The 12,863-nt window shown below is 39.0% G+C and overlaps 1 protein-coding gene across 7 annotated transcripts in view; it reads right to left on the reverse strand.

Annotated features, from left to right (window-relative positions):
- The window catches only part of LOC121422930 (protocadherin Fat 1-like), a 77,479-nt gene that overhangs the window by 18,129 nt on the left and 46,487 nt on the right, over window positions 1-12,863 (reverse strand). For 5 of the 7 annotated variants that reach the window (XM_041618207.1, XM_041618581.1, XM_041618513.1 and 2 more), the window contains 15 exons: window positions 11,902-12,531; window positions 11,385-11,599; window positions 10,718-10,817; window positions 9,519-9,557; window positions 7,869-8,083; window positions 7,336-7,480; window positions 5,669-6,738; window positions 5,120-5,273; window positions 4,485-4,730; window positions 3,827-4,216; window positions 3,363-3,577; window positions 2,753-2,890; window positions 1,252-2,404; window positions 569-760; window positions 149-312 (listed from right to left, as the gene is read on the reverse strand). In XM_041618207.1, the coding sequence (XP_041474141.1) occupies window positions 149-312; window positions 569-760; window positions 1,252-2,404; window positions 2,753-2,890; window positions 3,363-3,577; window positions 3,827-4,216; window positions 4,485-4,730; window positions 5,120-5,273; window positions 5,669-6,738; window positions 7,336-7,480; window positions 7,869-8,083; window positions 9,519-9,557; window positions 10,718-10,817; window positions 11,385-11,599; window positions 11,902-12,531 (5,066 nt within the window). The remainder of the gene's footprint in view (window positions 1-148; window positions 313-568; window positions 761-1,251; window positions 2,405-2,752; window positions 2,891-3,362; window positions 3,578-3,826; window positions 4,217-4,484; window positions 4,731-5,119; window positions 5,274-5,668; window positions 6,739-7,335; window positions 7,481-7,868; window positions 8,084-9,518; window positions 9,558-10,717; window positions 10,818-11,384; window positions 11,600-11,901; window positions 12,532-12,863) is intronic. The other 2 variants (XM_041618360.1, XM_041618286.1) reach the window with 1 other exon arrangement.

Here is a 12,863-nt window from a genome sequence, read left to right on the forward strand (position 1 = left end):
ACAAGGTTGACTCCAAAATGAAGAGGGTTTTCTTACACATTTCTAGTGCCCTGTATGCAAGTCTAAATCATTAGCACATGCAATCCAATACAAAAGTAAGATTAAAAAGGCTTTCACTTCTTTAGTGATGAAATCATGTCAAACATACCTCTAGAACGCTGTAATCGAATTCACCAGCACCATCCATGATGACACCATTGGGACGATCAGTGTTAATACTCGCCGAGAACAGAGTGGACGATGTAGACAGTACAAGGTCGGTGTAGGTCACATAGCTCTGGCCATTAAAATTCATTGCCTCGTCAGGTCCAGCTAAAGAAAGAGAGGAAAATAATCGAGAATGTTGATAATGCTGGAACTATATAAACATTCTAAGAATGCCAATATCAACAATTAATGCTATTAATATACAATCTGGATCACATACCAAGTTGAAATTATAGATGATATGAATCATATCAAGAACCACATGAAGGAATCTTTAAGAGAATTTTAGTTTCTAATCCAATATTGCGCTCTGCTACTGCAAAAGACATGAAAGAATTAAGAGTAACTTGTCAACACTTACGAAGGCAAGACAAAGAATCATCCATGCATTCACAGACATAGCCACTGTAGCCATCTCTACGGCAGTTCATGTTGGCATGGCAGGGATTGCTTGCACAAGGATCGTTGATCACAGACGGCGTGCGAGGCTTGGGGGTTGTCGTCGTTGTTGCCTTGGTTGTGGTCGGCTTCTTGGTGGTCGTCACACAGGAATCTAAAAACAAAGACCAAAAAAAAATGACGGATGTTCACAGGAGATGACTCAAATGGATTGTGAGACTGGTGGACACAATTCACTTTTACCAAATGGGCTAAAAGATACAACATTCTTGTAACCAATGAGAATATGATAATATATAAGTCATGAAAACTTTTTAAAATGTAGTGGGGGGTCAGGTCCTACAATCTGGAAACACCTTCAACAAACATCTCCTAACAAGAAAAAAATAAATAAAAAGAACTCATATTGTGCACAAGTTCAGCCAAACAATGTAACTGATACTCCTAACAAAATTCTTAGAAAAGGACTAAATTGAAACTAACGCTGTATAAAGCTATCACAAAGAAAATCAACAAGTATGTCTGCAATACCTGATCACTCATTTTATATCGATTTTGTTGCCAATCCAATTTGATTTCTGTCAATCAGAATGTTACTTTTTATGGAGTAACATAAGGAGTAACATGTAGGAGTGGTCCACTTACCTACAATACAGGTGCAGGTGAAGTCCCTGTAGAGCCTGGAAGACACAAAACTCTCATCATCGGTTGTGAATGTTAAGATGTCAGAGAAGTCTAACCTAACAATGTTATTGCAGATGTAACTCTCCTCGCAAGAGTCTGCTGTGCACAGGTCACTGACAGCTGATACCACGTCATGCTTCATACGCTCATGAAGAGCAGCACTGAGGGAATCCATCTGTCTCTGGATCTGCTTGGGTTTGAAGAAACTCTCCCTGCTCTTGCTGCGATGGATGGAGAAGACAACATCGGTATTGTCATTGTTTTCAGCAGATGGGTGGAAGGTGATGATGGTAACATCCTCAGGGGTTGCCCCTGAGAAGTGGTTGGCCACAGTGTACATGAAGATGCCAGAGTTTGGTAGAAATTCTTCAGGCGTGACATCGGCAAAGGTGATGGTGACGCTGTTGTTCAGCATGGCTTGGTTGAGCATCTGAACAGTAACATTCGCTTCAGCATAAACAGTGAACTGTCCGTCACTGACACTGGCATTGATGTGGTAAAAACCTTCGTCTAAATCTGGTGGCGCAATGATGAGGCCATCATCTCGACCAATGCGGAAGACATTGTCATTTTGAAGCTCAAAGACAAGCTCATCATAGGGATCAGCGTCGGAGGCAGAGATCTGTCCAATCCATCCACCGGGAAAGGTCTCCTCAAAGGAATTGATGGATATCTTAACAGGAGTAACAACCTCCGGCATATTCATTGGATCAATGATGATGATCGTGATGTAGGATAGAGAGTAAAGTGGTGACCGAGCACTGTCAGACACCTTTATCGTCAGGTTGTACTGTGTCTCGATGTCCCTGTTGAACCAGATCCTGTTCCTGAGCATATTTGTGGAAGTGATGAAGAATGCTCCATTGTCATTGCCTCTGACGATCTCAAAGATGAATGGAGGACCGTTTGCTTGTGTGTCAAGGTCTGTGGCATTCAGCTGAAGGAGATCAGCCTCCACTGCGGTGTCTTCCTGTCGTATTATGGTGTAGTTCTGTCTTGGAAGGAGAGGAGGGTTGTCGTTGATATCATCGACGATGATCTGGACGGTGACATCAGTGTACCTTGGTTCTTCACCGGCATCACTGGCTCTCACCCCCAAGGAGTACGATGAGATCTGTGAGGGGTAAAATCAAATTGGGTAATTGGTGAACTTTTTAATTGGAATATCACAGGTGAATGTAAAACATAACATTGAATTATATTCTTGACAACCATAGACTGATACCTTGCCAGAAGGCGCTGCTGTATCAATAAAAGGTATATGTGACACCTACAAGACCGAACTCCAACATATCTGACGTAGAAGTTTTATAATTTTTACAGATGTCTCACAACATAATATTTCACGCTGTAGAATACTCATATATTACCATTCACAAAATATCTTTTAATGAACAAGAAGAGCATTTGCAAAACTGTCTGGGCATACATTTTTTTTATTTTTTAGGCCAGAACCACTTACCTGTTCTCTGTCCAGCTCTAAGGCCAGGCTGACCAGTCCATTGTCAGGATTGATGGTGAATTGATTGAAGAGGTTACCATGAACAATAGAGTAGGACACCCTGCCGTTATCTCCACTGTCCTCATCTGTAGCCATTACCTGGGGTAGGAAAAGAATGACATATCTTCATCAGTATATTGCAGATTGGTCTACATGTATATGCACTTTGTCTACTTTCTATTTGGTCTCAACCCACATAAGCTAATCCCACTACAACAAGTTCAAAAACACTAACCATTTGGTCTGTTGATTAATTTTTTACAAATCGTGAAATAAGTTAAGGAACCCTCACAAAAAACATCATAATTTCTATGAACTATCTTGAAAATGAAATGATACCTTGGACTTACCAGGGTATAACGTTTGATTACCCCTCATCCATTTGGTATTGGACTAACATTATTTCAATCTTTTATTTCCATACTCCCTCATAAAATCTTTTGGTTTAGAGAAATGAGCTTCAGAGTTTATCAAGACATGCCTTGATCAAATCACCTACAAGAGATGGGATTAGGATGATGACCCTACTATTCTAGACCAGGTACACTAACTGCTACACCACATCACCTACCTGGATGACATCCCCTTCAACCCTCGCTGCTTCGTTGACCGAGATGCTATAGATGTCCTCACTGAAAACTGGGGAATTATCATTGGCATCGGTGATAAAGATGTTGATCGTGGTAGTGTCAGAGAGGGGGTTGGTGCCCATGTCAGTGGCTTTTACGGTCAGGTAATACTTGTTGGACATCTCAAAGTCCAGCTCAAAAGCAACGCTGATCTCACCTGATAAAAAAACACATGATAAACTCTTAAGAGTTAACGTTGTCCTACCATCCAAAGGATTGTGAAAAAACAACGATAAGCAATGCATTTTTAGTTTTCACAAACATGATTTGCTATTCCTACAATCCATATTCCCAACAAAGACTTTGGTAAAATTTTGATTGACTTCTGGAAATCTCTTAATACAAAGGCTTCCTGTATGACATGATTAAAACCAAAGTTCAAAAGAAGCGTCCAATCATCACTCACCTGTTGTGCTGTCGATCTTGAATTTCCCATGCTCATTGCCGGAGACAATCTGGTACATGATCTCGGCATTGAGTCCTACATCCTGGCTGATAGCAAGCACTGTAACAACAATGCTTCCTATCTCTGCATCCTCAGCGATAGAAGCATTGTAGAGATCACTCTCAAACTGGGGCTCATTGTCGTTCTCATCCAGGACGTTGACAATGAGCTGTGCTGAGGTGGTCAGACTTGCCTGGAGGATATCAGTGACTCCAAGGGTCAGGTTGTAATGGCTGCGGAGTTCCCGATCCAAAGGCTGTATCAGGGTCAAGATGCCAGACTCATCGTCCAGTGAGAAGGTCCCTTCGCTATTGCCATCACTGATGCTGAACCGATGCCTCCTGTTGGCATCTGAAATCAAATTTTAGGTGTACCGTTAATTGTCATCCAAAGCTGAATAATGTTCAAAAATCATCAAGGAAAAAATGCTGCAATTAATGGACACTTGTTGGAAGTGGACCAAAATTATCAGAAGGAAAAAAAAAGTCGCAATAAAACAATTACATTAAAAAGTAATCTTCATTAAAAACATAGGTTAAGTAATGCAAGTAGCAAGCTATTCACTGACACAAACACTGCGATGGAAATCTGAAAATCTACATGTATTTCTTCAACCTACCTTTATCTGGATCGATAGCCTGCACTCTGGTTAGCAGCGTGTTCACAGTTGTGTTCTCACTCACGCTGACATTGTAGATTAGTTGCGAGAATGCTGGTGGGTTATCATTCACATCTAGCAATCCAATGGAGATATCTGATGAGCAGGACAATCCACCACCATCGCTCGCGATCACCTGGAAGCGATAAAACTGCTGGGCCTCGTAGTCAAGGGTGCCAGAGGTACGGACGGTGCCAGTGTTTTGGTCTGTAAGATAAGTGGAAGGATCAGAGATCATCAAGTCTCATGCTCATGATTGCAAGTAAAACCCCCCAAAAGGGATAGCCATAATAAATAGCAAATACATCCATGTTCACAGCATGAAAATGCATGCATTGTGTGCATACTGAGTATGAGTTCAATTCATTTCTTGATTGGTCCGCACAGTTTGACAACTAAGCAAACAGGAAGACCCATTTATTTATTGTTCTATATCAGCAAATACAGTGCATGTTAACAATATAAAAACTTGTTTTCAATAGGTTATCTGGACAGTATGATTGTAAAATTACTTGCTAAAATTGCAAATGTTACAATCTACAACCAGCATATCCACTGATTTTGAGACTTTTAAGGTAACAGCTTCTCCTTCTTACCTTGGTCTTTCTCAATTGTAAATAATTCAGACCCTTCACCTTCCAGAGAGAAGGTTATCTCTGCATTACTACCGATGTCTGCATCCGATGCTGTTACATGCAGGATGTAATGTCCCGATGCAAGGTTCTCACGGATGTTCTCAGTGTACAAGGTCTACAAAAAGTGAAATACATTAAAAAAAATTAAAATATCATAATACTTGTATGTAATTTAGTCATCATTAAAGTAATAAAATTCTGATAAAGAGCATTTGCATTTTGAATGTCCTAGTGAGGCATGGAAGCTAGAGGATTTTTTTTTAATGCAAATCAATATCCTGCATTATCAAAACTATGACTTATTTCTTCACCAATAATAGAAGCCAAAACAAAAGCAGAATGAATATTGCAAGAAACTAAGATTGAAATTGAAACTGGCTGTAAGATATTTCTATCATGAACTAATTTTTGAGAAAGTGCATTAAAATCATTCATGACCAAACTTTAGTTAGAAGGTATACATTAAAAATAGAGAGGGTATTGGATGAAAATTATAAGTTTTAATCCTACCTGTGCACAGACGGGAGAGTTATCATTGATGTCTTGTACTGAGATCACAACCTGAGCAGTGTCAGAGAAAAGACCATCAGTGGCTGTCACATTCAGACGATAGGTATCCTTCAACTCCCGATCCAGAGGGTTGGTCACATAGATCATGCCAGAGTTGCTCTCGATTGCAAAATGATTGAAAGGATCTCCCGATGTGATGTAGTAGACAACTTGAGCATTGGCACCAATGTCACCATCAACTGCCTCGATGGAGACTGTGACCGTCCCGATGGGATCGCTCTCCAGGACCTCACCAGGGTAGACCTTCTGAGTGAATCGCGGAGGAGAGTCGTTGAAATCCATCACTGTGACGTGAACTGTTGCGGTGGATGTGAAATCCTCATTGGTGACATCCCTGGCTAAGATAAGGATGTCATACGTGATGGCTGTCTCCCGGTCAAGGCCCTCTTGGATGGTCAAGATACCGGTCATCTCGTTCAGCTCAAACTTCTCAAACACTTCCAGGTCGTTCTCCACATCAAGGTAGTAGAGGACTTGGCCATTGGAGCCAGCATCAGCATCCCTTGCAACAACCTTCAATATGGCATCATCCACCGGAGTGTTCTCTGGAACCTTGATGTTGTATGCCACATCTTCAAACACCGGCATGTTGTCATTGACATCGGTCACTGTCACCAGGACGGTGAAGTATGCAGATATAGAAGGCTCTGTATTAGTGCTGGCCTTGATGATCAGCTTGTACCACGAGACAGATTCAAAGTCCAAGGCACTCACCAATGTCAGGTTACCATGTTCATCGATTGAAAAGTGCGATGGATCGTTGGTGTGCACTTCATTACCCGGTACCAAGGAATATGTCAGGGACGAGTTGCTATGAGCTAGGAAACTAGAGAGGACCGTTCCAACAGGCGTATTCTCAGCAACATCGATGTCAGGTTCATTGACCAGCCCATCAAAGACTGGCAGTTCATCATCTTCAGAGAGGACATAGATCTCTGCTGCCGTCACCCAGTTCAGTGGAGGATTGCCACTATCGGTCACACCAACAAAGAATTGGAAGGTAGATCCTTCTGTATAGTGGATAATAAAAAACAAGGCATGAATTTATCAAAGATATTTATATACTTTTATGATGCACTTCTAATATATAACTTTGTGATAATATTTATGGGCACTGTTTAGAATGCATTTAACTTACAGCTTGTGCTAGTACAGCAGCACTATACACAGGATAAAGAATTAATCAAGAACTTCAATCCCACCAATATTTCTCTTGTTGATCACTTGAAGCAAATTGCAAGATAAATTTAGAATGAATTGAAAGTCAAACACCAAAATACTACATTCACTTGACCAGCAATACAATCATTTGAAAGTGGTGTGAGTTAGCTCACAACCTAAACAACAAGACTTAATTGTAAGAGAACAAGCAGCTGGAGGGTAGCGAGCCTAACAAGGTGGAGTCAAGGATCAAAACAGGCAATAAATATCTTGCATAACTGTTTTAAATTCTGAAAGTAATAAATTAAAATACTTATTCGAACCATTTCTTCCCCACAAGTATTACAGTGAACTCTTGCTTGGCAAGCGTCACGAGTGTTTCCTGACTGTGCGCGCATGCTCACTTGCACTTTTCATATCATCATCATTAAAAGAAAATTGCTCACCTTCTCCTTGAAGAGATGATGATGCTGAGATGCTTCCAGTCTTAGGATCAATCTCAAAGAGATCTAATGCAGACTGAGCAGTACCACTCTCAAACGAGTACGTCAACAAAGCATTGCTACCAGAGTCTACATCTGTCGCAGTCACCTAGTGATTTAAAAAGGCAGAATTCAAGAGTCAAGACATTTCGAATATCAGTATCTATGTACTTTGTATATTTACTCGTAATGGTAAAAAGGAGTACGCTTCTAGTTTACAAATTTATGGCTGAAGTACAATGTGTGGGTGAAGTAATGGTCAATTCTAATTTTCTATTTTAAAAAAAATCAATGGAATATAACAAATCAGTCACCTCTCTTTTGCAATATTTGAATATTCAATTGATAGGGCAAAGATATTCCCACTACTGAGTGTATCCCAGAACTTACTGAATCATAATCATTCAGAGAAAGATAAAGTGTCAAAGCGACATAAAAGGACGTGTCACTGAATACACTATGCCCGGACATTCCTTAAAAGAAAACAGCATTCTTACCACTAAAATGGGGACATCGATTTCCACGTTGGATCTAGTGAACGCCTTGTATTCCCTCATCTCAAAGCGTGGTACATTATCATTCCTGTCATTGAGGATGACATTGACGGTGGTGTATGCAGTCTTTCCTCCACCGTCGACTGCCATAATGGGTACAGGTAGCATCCTGTCACTGACAGATTCTAGATCAAGAAGCATTCTGCTGTGAATCTCCCCTGAAGGTCAAAGACAAGGTCATACACAAGGTCAAGTAGTTAGATAGGCATACATACTCATAGTAATGAAAGTAGTCATGGATCTTGTGAGTATGGGACACACAGATTATTCAGCAACTCTAAAGAGGGGATGGAGATTAATTTCACAAGACCATGACTGAGAATATTAGATCATATGTTTTTTTTCTGTAAGAGGGAAAATCCAAAGGTGCTGCATAAAGTGATGCATTAAGTCATGTGTAAATTATTAAGATATATCTGTCCAATATCTGGCTATGATCAGAATTATAATTCCCATTAGTTTGTATGTGGGGATAAAAGGTACACTTAATACCTACAATTGATGTAACTTTTCATACATGGCTTGCCATAAATTTTCATTTGTTTAATTGTAACAATCGTTTATATCTTGAAGTTTCATGGCACTGGAGTTGCTTTGAGGTGTAAAATGTAAAAATATTGCATGGCCTTGTCAATTACAAATAATACTAGTATCCTGTTGCTAATACACTAATCAATTTAATACAATGATATGTACCTATCATAAATATAAAAAAAAATCTTCAAATTCAAAGCCAAAATATAGGCTTGAAAATGTCACAGCAATCACTATTGAAAAAATGATAATTCCCATTTTATTACTTAAAAGTTGTTTGTTAGTTGTTAGGGATTTATTATGCATCAAATTTTCATTCCCTGAAAATTCCAAACTTAGGAAAATATAGAATAAATAAACAAGCAAATAATAAAGATTAAGCAAAAATATAAAAACATGTCAAATTGAGAGTATGTTATTAATGTCCTTTATAAAGTACATGTTTATAGAAATTTGTTTTGGAGATATACATACTCTTATTTTTACACACACACACACAAATAAAAACAAATTTTAGCCAAAAAATGTATACACATACTATTTAGTGTTTTTTTTCCCATAACAATGTTTGGCAGATCCCACTGGTATTCACTAATAAAGAAAGCATTTGCAGAAATGAAAATTTTGACGAACATCCCCCCCCCCCCCTCTTCTCTACTCTGTCACAGGTCTACTGGTCCTTGTTTGTTTATTGAGATTCTGTGAAATAGGTGTGTCAAGTTGGCATACAGATCCAACATCATCCCTAATCTTCAGTCTGATCCAATTATATGCTACATGTTATACTGAAATTAATATGACAACCTTGATATTACACCTGACAGAATCGAACATAGTCTGCCAAATCACTTCAAATCCATTGTCAAGACGTGTTCATGTCAAGGGCAAAACTTAACAGGACAAGTTACACGTTTTCGGGCATGTCATCAAAATTGGCAAAATTAAATAAAATCAAAATCAAACAAAAGTGCATAAATTCACAGCAATCTGCATAAAAACGGTGGTAATGAAATAAAAATTTGGGGAAATATTTCACAAAATTTTTTTTTCACAACATACTTGAGTCTCCCTCTATAGGCATCTCTGACATAAGAACACCTACGACACATGGTATTAGGTGAGGAGGAATGGAAAAAGAAGGGGGAAAATCCATGCAGGGTTAAAAACAATTAATTTTATGAGAGCTAGGATGGGTTAAAACAATTGTGAATCAAATCATGCGGTGATTTGAACAGATGGAACTAAGAACATATGGATACAGATGCTTCAAAATATGTGTTATTTGGTCTCATATCTTCAAAATTTTGAATGAATTCAGACATGGCATGGGTACAAGAATTGTATCAGGTTTAGTGCAAACACCTAAGGAACAATCTGAATTTCATAAAAATGAAAAATAATAATTCATACATATCAAATAAGCATACATTACAAAAATCTTATAATAAATCATCCAATATGGGTATTTTCCCATTCATGCAAAAATTCACACAAAATGGCTCAGGCTAAATAGGGTGCCAGAAGGATGAAATGTTTATCACTCATCACCATTCATTTGAATGAAAAATAAATTGGAAATAGAATGCTGTTAAAATGAACAAATGAATATAGCCTTCAATTTCTACTAGATTTATCATAAATAATGTAGAGAAAGTAAGACTCAACATATGGAATACATCGATTCATCACCAAACGTTATGCACACATTGGATATGACAGTCCAAACTATCATTATGCATCTTGGGTTTGACAAGACATTACAGTGTAGTCTAATTAATTGCACTTATACACAATATGTGATTCAGAGGCAAGATTTGATTACTGATCATGTAAATATATCAAAACTAATTTTACAAATATTCATTTATTCAAGTTACCACTGCTGGGGAGTGGGAATACAACATGAAAATCTACAACGGTATACACCACCTAAAAGAAGATGTAGTTACTGCTTGTTCAGTGATTGCATTTAAGAATAGACTGGATAAGCATCTGGAAAAGATTGCCTATGATTTTGAGTGATTTTCGATTTTCGTGTGTTTTTCATGGAATTTTTGCTGTCTACAATACCCCTGCCACCCCTCCCTGCCAACATACATTAAGTAGCTCATCTAATTTTGTATGAAGGAGAGCAGCAATGGACATTCTACTTTGATCAATGAACAGGCTTAGTCCTACAACATCGTTGGAGTAAACTAAACTAAACTAAAATTTCAATGAATAATGCCTATTATTTGAGGTGAAGATAAAAAGCATACCTGTTTCACTGTCAATATCAAACATCCGTCTAGCCTCAGCACTAATGATGGAGTAGGTGACAACACCATTGTCACCGCTGTCATCATCAGAAGCCATAACCTGATAAACAAACAGAAAAAGTTTCAAGAATGAAGCCAAATCTGAAATTAGAATTTTCACAATACCATGACCGATTCAAATAATACATTTGGTTCTTACCCCACCCCAACTGCATTTTTGGAGAGAAAAAAAAGTTGGAGAAACTTGGTCTGAAGCAAAGGCAAGATCTTGCTTGATGTATTCTCTCATTCACATGGCAAAATATTGGTAATCGAGATCAGCGGATAAGTAAATGGAAGCTATAAAGATCAAGTCAAGAATTCAAGTCCTAATACTGCTCTAGCTTCTTTGATAATTTGCAACATATCAAAAAGGTTCCCAAAAGGATGCCAAAGTCAAGGAAGCCCTCAGTGATGTGAGGCACCTTGCAAGAATATTCCCCAGAATGTGGAAAATGTACATACACTGTCTGCAGGCAAGCCATAATCCTCCTCAAGGAGCATCAGAGACATCACCAATGCATTATGATACAGGCAAGTAAAAATCTTCAATATCAAGGGTTATCTATTGGAACATCAGAGACATCAAAGAAGTGCAAAGTGCTGTTTTAGAATGGAATACTACTACCTGAAAGACCACTTCTCCCGCGGTACCATTCTCCATGAAATCAGTGATGTATTCCTCCTGGCTGAACACCGGAGGATGGCGGTTGACCCGGGTGACGTTGATATGGACAGTAGCTGAACTGGTGAAGACGTGGTCAGAGGTGGACACGTTCAGCTGGTGGTAGCCACGCCCCGTCATCAGCTGAGGCTTCTGGGAGTTGGAGAGGCTGATGATGCCTGTTAGGAATTCAGGATAGAAATATTCAATTGAGTTCTGTTGAAATGTGGAATATCCCAAAAGTGCTATACCTACATGTACTCCTAAGTTATAAATGTTCATTTTGACTCCTGATAATACTCGTGAATTAGCCACAATTACTTCTGACTAGATAGAAGAAATCTAATTTGAATTCATAATCTATGATTCTTCCTAATAATACAATAAATCAAATTCAAAATAGTTTCTTGTGTTTGGTACAAGGAGTAACCCATTCATATGTATCTACAATGAGAGATTCCACAGAAAATGAATCAATTACCTGTTTTCTTATTGATGGTGAATGTCATATCCTCATTTCCTGACACAATGGAATAGGTCAGCTGATCCATGTCAGAGATATCCCTGTCTGTTGCTGACACAGCCGTCACAAAGGCACCCCTCTCTGCAATCTCGCTCACTGAACAGTAATAATCCCGGTGGACAAACTGCGGAGGGTTGTCATTCATGTCGGTTATTCGGATACTGACTCTCGTCTCGCTTCTCAGCGGTGGCATCCCACTGTCCGTTGCTACTACAAGAAAGTTGTGCATCTTGTGTTCTTCATAATCCAGCACATGCGAGGTGAGGATGAGTCCGCTGTTGGCTGCGATGTGGAAGTGTCCCGTCTGGTTGTCACTCTGGACAATCTGGTAGCGGACACCGCTGTTCTTGGGTGAATCCTGATCAGTGGTGCTGATTTGGAGGACTGTAGAGCCGACCGGGACTGCCTCAGACAGCACTGCTTGGTAGATTTTCTGGTTGAAGCTTGGCATCACATCATTGACGTCGCTGATGGTGATGTCCACAGTGACCATAGCCGATGCTCCTGTCAAAGTGTCGCTTGCTAGGACCTCAAGGCTGTAGAGTTGACGGGTCTCGTAGTCTACAGCTCCAATCAGGTTAATCACTCCTGAAGTGAGATCAATTATTGAAAAGATTAATGCAAAGAATATTACTATGAAGTGCTAATTGATGATTGGCTCAAGAGAGCTAACTAAAAATAATTGCATCAAGACATAGAAATGTGATTCATCTCTCTTCATCAATTTACTCATCAATAAAGGTTGATTCTGGTAAAAGATTACAAGCTAAAAATTATGTTAAGTATAAAACTACACAGACCAGATTAAAAGAAAAGAAAAGTGATCACCTCAAATGTTCAAACATAATGCATTATAGGGAAGTTTTAGAGAGTTGAAAGTTAAAGAACTTTATCAAATGGAATAGAATTGCCCTTTTTCC

Source organism: Lytechinus variegatus, chromosome 1 (genome assembly GCF_018143015.1).
Source record: "Lytechinus variegatus isolate NC3 chromosome 1, Lvar_3.0, whole genome shotgun sequence".
NCBI lineage: Eukaryota > Metazoa > Echinodermata > Echinoidea > Temnopleuroida > Toxopneustidae > Lytechinus > Lytechinus variegatus.